This window comes from Hypanus sabinus, chromosome 6 (assembly GCF_030144855.1).
Source record: "Hypanus sabinus isolate sHypSab1 chromosome 6, sHypSab1.hap1, whole genome shotgun sequence".
Classification (NCBI taxonomy): Eukaryota; Metazoa; Chordata; class Chondrichthyes; order Myliobatiformes; family Dasyatidae; genus Hypanus; species Hypanus sabinus.
The window spans coordinates 116,371,605-116,389,722 of record NC_082711.1 but is presented as its reverse complement, the minus strand read 5'-3'; the positions used below and the strand labels follow the sequence as shown (position 1 = coordinate 116,389,722).

The 18,118-nt window shown below is 41.9% G+C and overlaps 1 protein-coding gene across 1 annotated transcript in view; it reads right to left on the bottom strand.

Annotated features, from left to right (window-relative positions):
* The window catches only part of sycp1 (synaptonemal complex protein 1), a 223,131-nt gene that overhangs the window by 175,683 nt on the left and 29,330 nt on the right, over window positions 1-18,118 (bottom strand). Inside the window, exon 4 of the mRNA XM_059971481.1 lies at window positions 15,377-15,432. Coding sequence (XP_059827464.1) covers window positions 15,377-15,432 — 56 coding nt within the window. The remainder of the gene's footprint in view (window positions 1-15,376; window positions 15,433-18,118) is intronic.

Genomic DNA, 18,118 nt, shown 5'->3' with positions numbered 1-18,118 from the left:
GCATTCCCACTACTGTGACTGCACAATAAGAAAGAAAGAAATTTGCCTATTGTCACAACAGGTCAACAAGGATTTGCGAATTCATTTGCTCTTCACTAAGCTTTGGAACATCTGGACAGTAAAGATGCATTCATCAGAAGCTCTTCATAGATTATAGTCAACAAAAATCATCCCCTCAAAACTAATCACTAAGGTTCAAGACCTTGGCCTCTGTACCTCTTGTGCAACTGGATCCTCAATTTCCTCAGTTGCAGATCCTCGTCAATATGGATTAGCAACATCTCCTCTATAATCACCATCTGCATAGGCTAAGCACAATGCTGTGTGCTTAACCCTGCTCCACTTACTTTATACCTACTGTATGACTGTGAGGCTAAGTACAGCTCCAATGCCATATTTAACTTTGCTGGCAACACCACTGTTGTGGCCAAATCATTAAGCCCACAAGACACAGAAGCAGAATTAGGCCATTCAGCCCATCAAGTCTGCTCTACTATTCTATCATGTCTGATTTATTATCCCTCTCAACCCCATTCTTCTGTCTTCTCCCCATAACCTTTGACACTAATCAAGAACTTATCACCTTCCACCTTATACATACTTGGTTTCCAAGGCATTCTGTGGCAATAAATTCCACAGATTTACCACCTGCTGGCTAAAGAAATTCCTCCTCATCTCTGTTCTAAATAGATGCCCCTCTATTTTGAGGCTGTGCCCTCTTCACCCATTAGAGAATACATCCTCTCCATATCCACTCTAGGCCTTTCAATAGTTAATAGGTTTCAATGATATTCACTCTCATTCTTCTAAACTCCAACAAGTACGTCCACAGTCATCAAACACTCTACATACGTTAACTCTTGCATTCCTGGAATCATTCTCATGAACCTCCTCTGGACTCATTCCAATGATAGCTCATCTTTTCTTAGATAAGGGGCCCAAAACTGTTCACAATACTCTAAATGTAGCCTGACCAATTCTTATAAAGCCTCCGCATTAAATCCTTGTTTTTATATTCTAGTCCCTTGAAACTAACATTGCATTTGTTTTCCTGACCATGGACTCAAGCAAATTAACCTTTAGGGAATCCTACACAAGTACTCCCAAGTCCCTTTGCAACGCTGATTTTTGAACTTTCTCCCCATTTAGACAGTCTATAACTTTATTCCTTCCTCAACACCACATGTCCTTCTACCTATCACCATATCATCTGCAAACTTGGTCACAAAGCAATCACTTCTGTCATCCAAGTCTCACCACTGGTCACGAAAGCCAAAGAAAGGCCACCTTTATTCTACTCTTTACCTCCTGCCTGTCAATCTTCTATTTATGCTAGTATATATCCTATTACTGTATACCATGGGCTCTTATCTTGTTAAGCAGCCTCATATGCAGCATCTTGTCAAAGGCAAGATCCAAATAAACAACATCCACTGACCGCAGTCTATCCTGCCTGTTAATTCCTCAATTAATTGCAATAGATTCATTGGACAAGATTTCCCCTCTAGAAAACTATGCCAACTTTGACCTAATTTATGATGGTTCTAAGTACCCTGTAACTTTATCCTTGATAATGGACTGCAACATCTTCCTGCCTCCCTCTCTTTTTAAAGAGTGGAATGACATTTGCAATATTCCTGTCTCCGGAACCATTCCAAATTCTAGTGATTCTTGGAAGATCGTTACTAATGCCTCCTCAATCTCTTCTGTTATATCTTTCAGAACCCTGGGGTGCAGTCCATCTGGTCCAGATGATGATCTACCTTTGAAACTTTCAGCTTTGCAAGCACTTCCTCCTTAGTAATAGCAACTGGACTCACTCTTGAATTTTTGGCATTATGCTTATGCCTTCCAAGGTGGTGATGAGTTGGCATATTGGAGGAAAATTGAAATTCTCCCTCTTACTCAATGACAACAAGACCATAGAGCTGATTATTGACTTCAGGAAGAGGAAACCTGAGGTCTATGAGCCAATCCACATCAGGGGATCAGAGGTGGAGAGTGTCAGCAACTTTAAATTTCTTGGTGTTATCATCTCAAAGGGTCTGTCTTGGGTCCAGCACATAAGTACCATTACAAAGAAAGCATAGCAGCACCTCTACTTTCTTATAAGTTTAAAAGATTCCCCATGTCATCTAAAACTTTAATAAACTTCCAGAGATGTGCAGTGGAGAGTATATTAACTGGTTGCATCACGGCTGGTGTATAAGAATGAATGGAAAAGCCTACAAAAAATAGTGGATACAGCCCAGTCCATTCTGGGTAAAGCCCTTTCCACCACTGAGCACATCTATATGGAGTGCTGTCACAGAAATCCATTATCAATGACACCAAACCATCCAGGCCATAGTGTCTTATTGCTGCTGCCATCAGGAAAGAGGTACAGGAGGAACCTTGGGACCCACACTATCAGGTTCAGGAACAGTTCAAAGTTCAGAAATTTTAATATCAAAGTATGCACAATGTATATAGCACTGATATTTGTCTTCTTGCAGGCAGCCACAAAACAAAGAAACACAATAGAACCTATAAAGAAAAACCTGCAAAACAAAGACCATCAAACATCCAGTGTGAAAAAAAGAACAAATCATGCAAAGAGTAAACAAAGTAAACAAATAAAACACAGAACATTAACCACAGAGTCCCTGAAAATAAGTCCACAACCACAGAGCAATTTCAACACTGTGGCAAGTGCCAATGATTGTAGGTGACAGCTGCAGAGTCAGTTCAACAGTGAAACATCTTGAACAAATTGTGCAAAAAAAAAGTAAAAAATTATAAAAGTAAACAAAAAACACATAGAACATGAACTGCAGAATCCTCAAAAATCAGTCCACAGCTGTACAGTGCATTCAGCAGTCAGAAGAGTGAAGCCCATCCAAGAGTCCAATTCCCTTCTTCATTATCAAATGAACCTGTAAGTTAAACCTTTAAGGAATTCTACACTAGGAATCAAAAGTCTCTTTGCACCTCCTATTTCTGAATTCGCTCCACATTTAGAAAATAGTCCATGCCTATATCCTTTCTACCAAAATGCATGATCATACACTTCCCTACACTGTATTCCATCAGCAACATACACAAAATGCTGGAGGAATAGCAGATCAGGCAGCACCCAATGAAATGAACAGTCAACATTCTGGGCCAATACCCTTCTTCAAGACCAGAATGGAAGGGGAAAGATGACAGAACAAAAACAGTAATAGACTTTGTCTTGTCCTTACCTACCACCCCATGAGCCTCCACATCAAACACATCATTCTCCACGACTTCTGCTATCTCCAAAGGGATCCTATCATCAAACACATCTTTACCTCCCCCCACTCTCCATTTTCAGAAGGATTGTTATCTCTGTGATTCCATTGTCCATTCATCCCACTAATCTTCCTCTGGCATTATCACTGCAAGCAGCCAAAGTACAACACCTGTCCATTCACCTCTTCCCTCACATCCATTCAAAGCCCTGAACAGTACTTCCAGCTGAGGCAACACCTCACCTGTATATCTGCTAGGGTTGTCTTTTGTAAAAAGTGCCCCCAATGAAGCCTTCTATACATTGGTGAGACCCATCATAAATTGGGGGACCACTTCATTAAGCACCTTCAATTCATTTGCCAAAAGCAGAACTTGCTGGTGGTCAAATATTTTAATTCTGATCCCCATTCTGTCTCCAACATGTCAAACCGTAGGTTCCTCTCGTGCCATGGTGAAGCCACCCTCAGGGTGGAGGAGCGATACCTTATATTCCATCTGGGTAACCTCCAACCTGATTCCTTCATTCAAATCATTAACATATAACATGAAAAGAAGCAGTTCCAACACTGACCCTGCAGAATACCACTAATCACTGGCAGCCAACCAGAAAAGGCCAGCTTCAATCTCTGTTTGCCTCCTGCCAGTCAGTCAATCTTTTATCCATGCTAGTACTTTTCTTGTAATACTTTCATCTTGTTAAGCAGCCTCAAGCGTGACACCTTGTCAAAGGCCTTCTGAAAATCCAAATAAACAACATCCACTAACTCTCCTTTGTCTATCCTGCCTGTAATTTCCTCAAAAAATTCCAACAGATTTGGCAGGTAAGATTTCCACTTAAAGCTGACTTTGGCCTACTTTATCATGTGCCTTTAAATACTCTGAAACCTCATCTTTAATAAATGGACTCCAACATGGTCCAAGCACCAGGTCAGGTTAGCTACCTTAAACTTTCTTTTGACTTCCCTTCTTAAAAAATGGAGTGACGTTTGCAATTTTCCACTCCTTGGGAACTATTCCAAAATGTAGTAACTCTTGAAAGATCATTACTAATATGTACATGATCCTTCAGCTACCTTTTTCAGAACCCTGGGATTCATCTGGTCTATCTGGTCCAGGTGACTTATCAACTTTCAGGCTTTCCAGCTTCTCAAGCACCTTCTCTTTATTAATAGCAATGACACTCATTTCTGTCCCCTGGTATCTTCACATCTCTGGCATTCTGCTTGTCTTCCACAGTGAAGACTGATGCAAAATACTTATTAGGCTCCTCTACCATTTCTTTGTCCTCCATTAATACTTCTCCATTGTCATTTTCCATCATTCCAATATCCACTCTTGTCTCTCTTTTACTCTTATGCTGTCTTTGACTTCTCTTCTCTTGTCAGCAACGGTTCTAAAGGTATCCTGCCTTTAGAATACTTCTTCATCTTTGGGATGCATCTTTCCTGCGCCTTCTGAATTTTCTCCAGAATCACCAGTCATTGCTGATCTGCCGTCATTGCTGCTATATTCCCTTCCATTCAGCTTTGACCAGCTGCTCTCTCATGCTTCTGTAATGCCCCTTACTCCACTGTAACACTGATACATTTGATTTTATCTTCTCCTTTTCAAACTGCAACATAAAGCATGCAAGGCTCCTTCAGAAATTAAGGAGGCATGAGATCCAAGGACACCATGCTTTATGGATCCAGAACTGGCTTGCCCACAGAAGGCAAAGTGTGGTTGTAGATAGTTCGCATCCTGCATGGAGGTCGGTGACCAGTAGTGTTCCACAGGGATCCGTTCTGGGACCTTTCCTCTTTGCGATTTTTATAAATGACCTGGATGAAGAAGTAGAAGGGTGGGTTAGTAAGTTTGCTGATGACACAAAGGTTGGGGTTGCTGTTGATAGCCTGGAGGGTACTGCAGGACATCAATAGGAAGCAGAACTGGGCTGAGAAGTGGCAGATGGACTTCAACCCAAATAAGTGTGAAGTCGTTCATTTTGGTAGGTCCAATTTGAAGACAGAATATAATATAAATGGCAAGACTCTTTAAAGTGTGGAGGATCTGAGAGATCTTGGGGTCCGTGTTAATAGGACACGCAGAGCTGCCGCGCAGGTTGACGGTGTTGTTAAGGTGTACGATGTGATGGCATTCAACAACCATGAGGTAATGTTAAGGCTATATAAGATGTTGGTCAGACCCCACTTGGAATACTGTTTTCAGTTCTGGTCACTTCACTACAGGAAGGATGTGGATACTATTGAGAGAGTGCAGAGGAGATTTACAAGGATGTTGCCTGGATTGGAGGGCGTACCTTATGAGAATAAGTTGAGTGTACCTTGCCTTTTCTCCTTGGTATGACAAAGGATGAGAGGTGATCTGATAGAGGTGCAGAAGATGATGAGAGGCATTGATCATGTGGATAGCCAGAGGCTTTTTCCCAGGACTGAAATCACTAACATGAGGGGCCATAGTTTTAAGGTGCCTGAAAACAGGTACCGAGGGATGTCAGGAGTAAGATTTTCATACAGAGAATGGTGAGTGCGTGGAATGCACTGCCAGCAGCCACAGTTGAAGCGGATACAATAGGGTCTTTTAAGAGCCTCTTAGATAGGTACATGGAACCTAGAACCATGGAAATTAGAGGGCTATGCGCTAGGGAAATTCTAGGCAGTCTCTAGGGTAGGTTACGTGGTCAGCACTGTGGGCCAAAGGGCCTGTAATGTGCTGTAAATGTCTATAATCTATATTCATTCTATGCATGTTTTGAAAAAAGGGAATGGGAATATCATCATCCACTCCAGCGGCTTCCAGTGCAAATGAACCCAGTTACCGTTGCAGACATAAGATCAGTCTTCCACACACTGAAAGCATCTGGCCCGGATGGTAACCCTGACTGTGTCCTTAGATACAGTGTACATCAGTTGGTATGATTATTTGCAGACATTTTTAACCTCCCACTACTTCAACCTGTGGTTCCCACCTGCTTTAAGACCACTAACATCCTAGCAGCTAAGAAAAATAAGATAACTTGTCTAAACGCACACCGCCCAGTGGCTCTGACATCTACCTTCATGACATCTAATTTCATGAAGTGCTGCAAGAGGCTAGTCTTGGCACATATTAACTCCAGCCTTTCAGGCATCCTCCAGCCGTTGCAATTTGCCTAATGCTGAAAGAGGTCCCTAGTACATGCCACCTCCTTGGCTCGAAATTTATGTATAGAGAAACCGGACAGTAAAGACAACTATGTCATTCTATTGCTGATTGACTACAGCTCCATCTTCAATACTATAATTCCAAACAAACTCATCACCAAACTAGTGGACTTTGAGAGATAATGCCTTCCTCTGCAACTGGATTCTTGGCCTTCTGACTATTAGACCACAATCAGTAAGGACAGGCAGCAGCTCTTCTTGTCACAATAATTCTGAAAACTGCTGTTCCAAAAGGTTATGTCCTCAGTTCTCTATACACTCTATACACTCATGACTGTGTGGCTAGAATCTGTTCTGACTTCGTCAACATGTGGGGCGTACCTCAAACAGTGATGAGTCAGAGTACAGGAAAGAGATAGAGAGCTTAATAACATGGTGTCATGACATTAAACTTTTCTCTCAATGTCAGCATAACAAAAGAGCTGGTCATTGACATAAGGAAGGGAATGGTGCACATGCTGCTGCCTACTTCAAAGGTGGTATGGTTGAGAGGGTTGAAAGCTTCAACTACCCTGGAGTGAACTTCACCAATAGCCTGTCTTGATCCAACCACATAGATGCCACCTCCCTTCCTCAGGAAGCTAAAGAAATTTGACATGTCCCCTTCGACCATTACCAATTTTTAATCAATACACCATCGAAACTATTCTATCTGGATGTGTAGTGGCTTGGTATTGTTACGAATGTGCCACAACTCTGAGGGGCCGAAGGGTACAAAGTAGCCCCCTCCTTTTTGAGAATCGTAAGATCGCTATTAATTCGGGTCTGGGACCCAGGAAATGAGAGAGAGACATGCAGAATCCACAAGGGTTTGGAATGTGTGTCCTGGCCTCAGCGATACAAAGCCATGGATAACGGCCATTGTCTCTTGGAGACAGAATTGTGTATTGAGTACTGTACTATTCATTGAAGCCCTCAGGGAATGACCAGAGTGGGCTGGTTGATGGATTGCATCATCCCAACCTGATTGACATCTGAGACCCTGTGAGTAAGGATAAAAGAGGATCTGGGGAACAGCCCCTTCAGACGCACCAGGAGAAATGCTAGAAATCCCGTGACAGCGTTTAATAGCGACAGCCGGTGGGGGGGGGCCCGCATGCGTCCTTTTCCTTTGCCTAGGAATTGGCGGGTTTACCATGGAAGAACGGCTTAGCTAACAAAGAGGCTACCACCAACGAAATTTCGAAGGATCGACATCATAAAAAGGAAAAGCTGGCAAGTTTCTAAAATATGTCTCTCTCCAACCAAAAAGCTGCAGCCTGAATGAACTGAGTGACTTTTATATTTCCATCGGACAATACATTATCCCCCTAGACAACGATAGAGCTATTTCTTATTATTATTATACCCGCACTTTTAGATTTAGTGTGGACGACGTATATTATCTGTATGTTTGCATTGATATTATTTTTGTGTATTTTTATCAATAAATACTGTTAAAAATAGTACCATCAGACTTCAACGGACCTCTCTATCTTTGCTGGTAAGTGACCGAGTTACGGGGTTCGTAACAGTATGTGACTGCAATAAAATGCAGAGTTGCAGATACAGTTCAGCACATCACGGAAATCCACATCTCCTCCTGGACTCTGTCTATATTTCTCCCTGCTTCAGTAAAGCAGACAGCTCAATTAAAGACTCCACCCAATCCAGACATTCTCCCTTTTCACCTCTTCCATCTGGCAGAAGTTACAAAAGCCAAAAAGCATGATCTATTAGGGTTTACCAGAAGGTTCAAGGATAGCTTCTACCCTCTTATTGTAAGATTATTAAATGGTTTTCTAGTGTGGTAATATGGACTCTTGTCCTCACAATCTACCATGTTAAGAGCTTGCATCTTATTCTTTACCTGCACTGCACTTTCTCTGTAGCTGTTACACTTTATTCTGCATTGATATTCTGTCATTTGAATCGGGAGCAAGTTACAGCTTGTGATTCAGCTGGGAGCTCAGAGAATTCGACCGTGTAGGTAGGATTTAAGCCTACCTGGTCAATACCTGTGGAGGAGGGGGAACTGCGCAGGCGCGAGTGATGTCAGCGTCGAGCGCGCACTTTAAAAGGCAGGACTTCTTGTCAGAGCGGGCAGCGGAGTCCGTGGAAGCAGAGTCCTGGGCTTTGGCTAAGTGGGCTTCGGCGTAAGGGGACTTCGGTAAGGCTGTGTGATTGCTCACTGAGGGGAAGAAGGTAAGGTCGCTAGGTGCTTTTTAGACTTATTCTATTAATCCAGTTCAGGTATGGGGGAGACAGTCAGAGCAGTGGTGTGCTCCGTATGCAGTATGTGGGAGGTCAGGGTCAACACAGTTGTCCCTGATGACCACACCTGCAAAAGGTGCGTCCAGCTGCAGCTCCTATCAGACCGAGTTAGGGAGTTGGAGCAGGAGCTGGATGAACTACGGATCATTCGGGAGGTGGAGGCAGAGATAGATAGGAGTTATCAGGAGGTAGTCACACCAAAAAACCAAGAAGTAGGCAGATGGGTGACGGTCCAGAGAGGCAGGGGGAGCAGGCAGAGAGAGCAGAGCACCCCTGCGGCCATTCCCATTAACAATAAGTATACCGTACTGGATACTGTTGATGGGGATGACCTACCAGGAATGAGTTGTAGTGGTCCTGCCTCTGGCACAGAGGTTGAACCCTCAACTAGAAAGGGGAGGAGGGAAGAGAAGAGAGCGATAGTTTTAGGGGACTCTATAGTTAGGGGGGCAGATAGGAGATTTTGTGGGGCAGATCGGGAGTCTCAGATGGTATGTTGCCTCCCTGGTGCCAGGGTCCGGGACATCTCAGATCGGGTGCAGGCTATTCTTGAGAGTGAGGGCATGAACCCAGATGTAGTGGTCCATGTAGGGACCAATGATGTAGGTAAGGTGAGTGAGGGGGTCCTGTTTAGAGAGTTCAGGGAGTTAGGAGTGAAGCTGAAAGGCAGGACCTCCAGGGTGACAATCTCGGGATTGCTACCTGTGCCATGTGCGAGTGAGGCGAAGAATAGAATGATTATGCACATTAATACGAGGCTGAGAGCATGGTGCAGGAAGGAAGGGTTCAGGTTTTTGGATAATTGGTCTTTGTTCCAGGGACATTGGGATCTGTTTCGAAGGGATGGTCTACATCTGAACCGGAGGGGTACTAACATTCTTGCAGGAGTATTTGCCAGTGCTGCTCAGGGGGGTTTAAACTAGATGTGTAGGGGGCAGGGATCCAGATCCAGAGGGTTGGTCAGAAGGTGCATGGGGTTAAATGTGTACAAGGTTTGGGTGATCTTGAGAAGGTCATCAAAATTCAGGGTGCAATTTGCCCGATGGAAGTTCAAGGAGCTGGGTTAGGTACAGTAGACAGTGTTTTAAGCAAAGAGAGGAGGAATGGGCTAAGAATTCTATACTTGAATGCGCATAGTGTCAGAAATAAGACAGATGAGCTTGAAGCTCAGATGAAAATGGGGAACTACGATATTGTTGGGATAACGGAGACATGGCTGCAAGGGGATCAGGCCTGGGAATTGAGTGTACCAGGGTATACGTGCTATCGTAGAGACAGAAATATGGGAAGAGGGGGTGGGGTGGCCCTGTTGGTGAGGAATGAGATTCAGTCCTTAGCAAGAGGTGACTTGGGAACAGGGGAAGTAGAGTCTGTGTGGATTGAGCTGAGGAACAGTAAGGGTAAAAAGACCCTAATGGGTGTTGTGTACAGGCCCCCAAACAGTAGCGTGGACATTGGGTACAAGTTGATTAGGGAGTTAACATTGGCAAGTGCTAAAGGTAATGCAGTTGTTATGGGAGATTTCAACATGCAGGTGGACTGGGAGAATCAGGTAGGTGCTGGACCCCAGGATAGGGAGTTTGTGGAGTGTCTAAGGGATGTATTTTTGGAACAGCTTGTGCTTGAGCCAACCAGGAACGAGGCTATTTTGGACCTGGTGATGTGTAATGAACAGGAATTGATAAGTGGTCTTGAAGTAAAGGAGCCATTAGGAAGTAGTGATCATAACATGATAAGTTTTTATCTACAATTTGAGAGGGATAGGGGCAGATCAGAGGTGTCAGTGTTGCAATTAAATAAAGGAGACTACGGAGCCATGAGGGATGAGCTGGCCAAAGTTAAATGGGCAGATGCCCTGGCAGGAAAGACAGTGGATCAGCAGTGGCAGATATTCTTGGGCATAATACAAAAGATGCAAATGCAGTTCATTCCAATGAGAAGGAAGGATTCAAAGAGGGGGAAGGGGCCACAGTGGTTGACAAAGGAAGTCAGAGATTGTATAGCATTAAAGAAAAAGAAGTATGACAGGGCTAAGATGAGTGGGAATACAGATGATTGGGAAAGTTTTAAGGAACAGCAGATCTTAACTAAAAAAGCAATACGGAGAGAAAAAATCAGGTATGAGCTCAGTCTAGCCAGGAATATAAAAGGGGATAGCAAAAGCTTTTTTAGCTATGTGAAGAGAAAGAAGATAGTTAAGAACAATGTTGGCCCCTTGAAGAATGAATTGGGAGAAATTGTTATGGGAAACAGGGAAATGGCAACAGAATTTAATGCATACTTTAGATCTGTCTTCACCAGGGAGGACACAAGCAATCTCCCAGATGTATGGATGGGCCAGGGTCATAAGATATCAGAGGAATTGAGACAGATTGACATTAGGAAAGAAACTGTGATGAGTAGACTGGTAGGACTGAAGGCTAATAAATCCCCGGGTCCAGATGGTCCACATCCGAGGGTTCTAAAAGAGGTGGCTCAGGAAATTGCAGATGCATTGGTAATCATTTTCCAATGTTCCTTAGATTCAGGATCAGTTCCTGAAGATTGGAGAGTGGCTAATGTTGTCCCACTTTTCAAGAAGGGAGGGAAGGAGAAAATGGAGAACTATTGCCCTGTTAGCCTAACGTCAGTCGTGGGGAAGATGCTTGAGTCCATTATTAAGGACGAAATAGTGGCACATCTAGATGGCAGAAATAGGATTAGGCCAAGCCAGCATGGATTTACCAAGGGCAAATCATGCTTGACTAATCTGTTGGAGTTTTTTGAGGGTGTAACAAGGATGTTAGATGAGGGTAAGCCAGTAGATGTTGTGTACCTAGATTTTCAGAAGGCATTCGATAAGGTGCCACATAGGAGATTGGTGAGTAAAATCAGAGCTCATGGCATTGGGGGCAGGGTTTCAACATGGATAGAAAACTGGTTGGCAGATAGAAAGCAAAGGGTAGCAGTGAATGGGTGTTTCTCAGACTGGCTGGAGGTGACTAGTGGGGTACCACAGGGCTCTGTATTGGGACCACAGCTCTTTACGATTTATGTCAATGATTTAGATGAGGGCATTGAAAACTATATCAGCAAGTTTGCTGACGATACTAAACTGGGTGGCAGTGTGACATGCGAAGAGAACGTTAGGAGAATACATGGAGACTTGGATAGGCTGAGTGAGTGGGCAGATACTTGGCAGATGTCATTCAATGTGAATATATGTGAAGTTATCCACTTTGGAAGCTGGAACAAGAGGGCAGAGTATTGTCTGAATGGTGTCGAGTTAGGTAAGGGAGAAATGCAAAGAGACCTAGGAGTCCTAGTTCACCAGTCAATGAAGGTGAATGAGCAAGTGCAACAGGCAGTGAAGAGGGCAAATGGAATGTTGGCCTTTGTTACAAGGGGAATTGAATACAAGAGCAAAGATGTTCTTTTGCATTTGTACAGGGCCCTGGTGAGACCACACCTGGAATATTGTGTACAGTTTTGGTCTCCAGGTTTAAGGAAGGACATTCTGGCAATAGAGGAAGTGCAGCGTAGATTCACTAGGTTGATTCCTGGGATGGCAGGGCTGTCTTACGCAGAGAGATTGGAGAGATTGGGCTTGTACACGCTGGAATTGAGGAGATTGAGAGGGGATCTGATTGAAACGTTTAAGATAATTAAAGGATTTGATAGGATTGAGGCAGGAAATATGTTCCAGATGTTGGGAGAGTCCAGTACCAGAGGGCATGGATTGAGAATAAGAGGTCAGTTATTTAAAACAGAGTTGAGGAAGAGCTTCTTCTCCCAGAGAGTTGTGGAGGTGTGGAATGCACTGCCTCGGAAGACGGTGGAGGCCAATTCTCTGGATGCTTTCAAGAAGGAGCTGGATAGATATCTGATGGATAGGGGAATCAAGGGATATGGGGACAAGGCAGGGACTGGGTATTGATAGTGAATGATCAGCCATGATCTCAGAATGGCGGTGCAGACTCGAGGGGCCGAATGGTCTACTTCTGCACCTATTGTCTATTGACTTGTTCTTTCTACCCCTATACACTGTTCAATCATCTGATATGTATAAACAGTATGCAAGACAAAATTTTCACTGTATCTTGGTGCATGTAACAATAATAAATCAATTCCAATTCCATATTTCTAGCATCTATACTATTTTTTTTATATTACAGAGATTAACATTTTAATGCAAAGTACCCATTTCTGGTGTGGAGACATTTTATAGTTTGTAAAGTTTCTTAACAAAACTATTTGAATAAATTAAATGAACCCTTAAGTTATCCAGCAAAATCCTTCTTAGCCTGATAGTTCTGATGAAGCAATTGCTTTTGTGCCTCTCATTAAGTCACACTATCTACTCCAGTGGTCCCCAAAGTGGACAATATTGACCCCTGGGGGAGGTGGGAGTTTCTAAGGGGACAATTTCTAAGATAAAGTGGGCTGTGGGGATAGTGCTTGGTAGCAAGGGGGACAGCTGAGGGATTACAGGCTTAATTTAAGAAATGAATTACCTATTATAAGCATTTGATCCTCTTGTAATCACCTCATCTCTTGCTAACCCAGCTTTCTCTTGGACTTTGCATGAAGCAATGTGACACTTCTAGATCTGACTTTTCATGAGAAATCAGGACTGAAGAAATCATGTTATTTCCGGGCCCGAACCTCACGTTACTGCTATTCACTGCTGTAGTACAGTGTAAGCTAGTATGATTCCCATACTCTAACCCTGCAGGCAAAAATGTTTTGGAACTATTGATCCACACTAATTGGCATCTTCGAAAGGGAAATCTTTTACAAGATCAGGAAGTTGTCACTCTTTCCTTATATCTTTGAATATGACTTTATTAGTGTGTGGAGCAGACACTGTACCTTTGTAAAAGTTTATCAATTTCTTACGTTTAATTGTAAACAAAACCTAAGTCTCTCAGAAGAAACAGGTGAAGCTATTTGAAGTTATGGAGTGAGGGTAACCTCACAATATGGGATCTTCTCAATTGAATACAAACAGCAATGGTAATGTGTCAGTATCCTGGTATTTCCCATGTTTTTATTTTTTTGCCTTGAGTATACTACTCAATGAGTGGGTTCCTCAAGAGATTCTCTAGTCAATCAAACTGACCACGACAGCATAGTAAGAGAAATATCATTTTCTTAAACTCGCTTCCTTTACCAATACCATTTAGCCATCCTATGTAACTTCTTTTGCCTTCATCGCCTTAAGGAAATGTATGACACTGCCTGATAACGAGGTTGTATAGGAAGACAACAAAGATGATAAATGGAATAATGCAATAAGACTCCATAGTGGTGAAGATACCAGAATCATATCCAGGGGGCCCTGACAGGGCATAATAAATAGTATAGGTACTTGGCTGCATCAGCTGGGCAGAAGTGAAAATATCTAGGAAGCCAAGAAGTGGCCAATCAGTGGCCAATCTAATGCTGTGATGTATAAACATCTAGAAAATGTATTATTCATCAGCCATGGTAACTTTGAATCATCCAGAAGCTATACCGACAAAAGATCACAAGACTCTGTTGCCACTGTCTTGGAAAATCATGGCTTCAAGATGGATGGAGAGCTGGAGCTGGGAGTTTGACTCCAAATATCTGCATATATATGCCTTTCTTCCCCTCATCCTTTAGAATCTCCAGGCATACTAGCCTCCTTATGCAACTCTACCGTGTGAAGAAAACCCGCCAAGTCACCATAATGGCACCTACTGCAAAGGGGTAATGTGTGTTAAACAATATTCTACCTCAACCAAACTCCTAATGAAAAGAGTCAGCATTTCCTAAATAATACACATAAAATACTGGAGGAACTCAGCAGGTCAGGCAGCAACTATGGAAAGGATTGAAGAATCAACAGGCAAGAGACCCTTTACCAGGACTGGAAAGAAAGGGGGAAGAAGCTGTCTCCACATTTGTTACTGAAGCTCCATTTGTGTCAAGTTGGTGATTAGCCCTGTAAATAATGCATCTAGAGTTTAAAAACATGATTTTCTTGATATACTGATATTCTGGTTTCAAGAGCCAATATGCTAAAGAAGCACTACATGACAGGTTCAAGATTCTCATCTTATGTGACAACTGTCTGGCATTCAATGCATAGCAATGGAAATATCACATCAAATTCCTTGAACTGAATCACTCTTGCAGAAAGGCCACATTCTCACAGGTTACACATAAAAATAATGATAATCAGTTGAAGGTATGATAGCTTAACAGTTAAATTGTTAGACTAGGTCTGAGCAACTGATCAATCTTCACGTGCTTAAATCATACGATAGCAGTTGGGAATCTTAAATTCAAGTGGTTAAATAGAATAATGTTTGGAATCTTAAAAAAAAATCTAGTTCCAGTAATGTTAACAATAAAAATATCAAATTGCAATAACATCCACCAGGAAAAGAAATCTGCCACCCTTACCCAGAATGGCCTGTGTTACCCCAGATTATCAGCTTGGTTAATGGTTAGGCACAATTAGGAAAAGATAATAAATATTAGAATTGCAAGGAGTATCTCCTGAATTAATACAAATACTTTCATAAAACTTCAATTTATTTTTTCTGAGTTTATATCATCTACAATACTCCCCATTAGTAAACAAGGATTACTTTACAGCATATGGAGGATAATGATATCAGGAATGACCAAATAATACAGATTTAATTACTAACCTCTTTTTCCACAATGTGCATCTTCTGTGGTTTTAGAAAAACTGGATCTATAAACTCTAAGCATAAAAACACTTGAGTCAGAAAGGTAAGAACAGGCTAAATGAATCACAGAAATTAATAGTACAGGAAAATATTCAACCCATCAATGTAGTAGAATTGTTCTACCACATTAGTAATATACAGTACACTACGATCCATTAAGTCTATGCCAGCTCTTTCATGGAGCAACTCATTAGTCTCACTTCCCATTCTTTCTATATATCTTTCCACTATTTTTACATTAAAAAGATAATCATTTCTCCTCCTATTACAATTAACATCTAAATGCACATCAACTCTATAAAGATATGCAAGGTACACCTGAAAGCCTTTTCTGCAATTTAGGCCCAAGAAATGTATGGCATTTGCAAGGCATTGAAGATATCACCAAAAACTGATATTTATAATCTTTATGAAGACTACTTTGTCATTAAAGTGGCCATGAAGTTCTGCACTGGGAACCCACCAGGTAGGCTAAATTACCCACCTAAAGTAGGTAAGATAAATTCCTTAATCAACATGATGGCTCTCCTTCAGCACATGTACCCTCCAATCACAAGTAACATCTTCACCTCTTTCAGGAGAGCCTGCTCATGCCCCTAGGATATGCCTGGGGAACTGTGTCAACAAATTAGAGATGAACAGCACAGAAACAGGCCTTTTGGCTGACTTAGTCCATGCCAAAACCATTTAAACTGCTTACTCCCATTGACCTGCACCAGGACCATAACACTCTATTATCTTTGTACCTCCAAGTTTTGCATAAACATGGAAATCAGGCTCGCATGCACCACTTGAACTGGCAGCTCATTCCACACTCTCACGACCCACTAAGTTAAGTTTTCCCTCATGCTCCCCTTAAACTTTTCACTTTTCAACCTTAATCCAAGACCTCTGGTTGCAATACCACCCAAACTCAAAGGGAAAAGTGTGCTTGCATTTACCCTAACTATACCCCTCATAATTTTGTATACATCTATCAAATCTCCTCTCAACCTTCTAATTTCCAAGGAATAAGGTATTAACCTATTCAATCGTTCCTTATAACTCAGGTCCTCCAGACCTGGTAACATCCTTGTAATTTTTCTCTGTACTTTTTCAACTTATCTACATGTTTCCAGTAGGTAGGTGACCAAAATGTCTTATACAACATCAACATAACATCTCATCTCCTGTACTCAATACATTGATTTATGTGCCAAAAGCTTTCTTTACAACCTTATCTACCTGTGATGCCACTTTCAATGAATTGTGGACCTGCATTCCCTGATTCTCCTTGTTCTACTACACTCCATAGTGTCCAACCATTCACTGTGTAAGACCTATCCTGGTTAGTCCTACTGAACTACAACACCTCACATTTGTCTGCATTAAATTCCATCTGCTACCTTTCAGCCCATTTTTCCAGCTGATGTAGATCCCTCTGCAAGCCATGACAGCCTTCCTCATTCTCCATTACACCGCCAATCTTGGTGTCATCTGTAAATTTGCTGATCCAGTTCACCACTTTAACATCCAAATCATTGCTATAGATGACAAACAATAACGGACCCAGAAAAGATCCCTGGCGGCACAGGCCTCCAGTCAGAGAGGCAACCATCTACTATCATTCTCTGGCTTCTCCCACAAAGCCAATGTCTAATCCAAGTTACTATCTCATCTTGAATGCCGAGCGATTGAATCTTCTTGACCAACCTCCCATGCAGTACCTAGTCAAATGTCTTGCGAAAGTACATAAATTTATTGGACAGGTTCCTAAGCAACAGTAAAACTCTACATTATAAGTTGCTTTGACCATACTTCTAGATGCAAATAGAGAAGGTATCTTCTCCACTTCCATCCTGTCAAGCCCCTTCAAAATCTAAATTGCAAGAGATTGCAAATACTGTAACACGGAGCAAAGAATATCAAACTGCTAGAGGCAGAAGAATGATTGTCCTATTACTGGATCTTGACCTAAATCACTGACCATCTCTCTGCCTCTATAGATGACCAGCTAAGTTCCACCACCAATAGGATTTTCTACCCTACATATTCCTATATATTTCAATCAAGTCTCCTATTAAACTCTAGCAGACACTGCTGAACCTGTCCAAACTTTTCACATCTGACAATCTACCCATTCAAGTATTAGTCCAATATACCTTTGCTGAATCAATTCTAATGCATTTACATCCTTCCTTAAATAAGAAGACACAGTACTCTAGAAGAAATCTCACTAATAGCATATGCTGAAGCATAATGCTCCAACTTTAAATTATAATTCCTCTTGCAATTATATAAATGAAGGTCGCACAAAGTTGAAGTGACAGGTATGTCAGAAGCAAAGGTACTGTTAATCTTACATGATAATCCACATCAGTCTTTGCTTAAAGCTCTTTTTAGCATCCTGAACTGTGTCAGGTTGTTATGTGCAAGTTGCTTGTTGAATTAGTTACATCATTAGAGTTATCACCAAAGTGAGGCTCAGAAGTTATGTCCCTGCAAACAAGCACCAAAATTAAAATGTATAAAAATAACAAAATCAATTCCTAACAGATCTGCAAAGCATATCAGTCTCCAGATGAACTCTTCCAATAGGCCAATATTATAGATATTCACTTTACAAGTGTAAAGTATGACTGTTTGGTGGGTACTAATTTTTTCTTGAACTGCTGCAATCTCCAAGGTGTAGGTACACCCACAGTTCTATTAAGAAGGGAA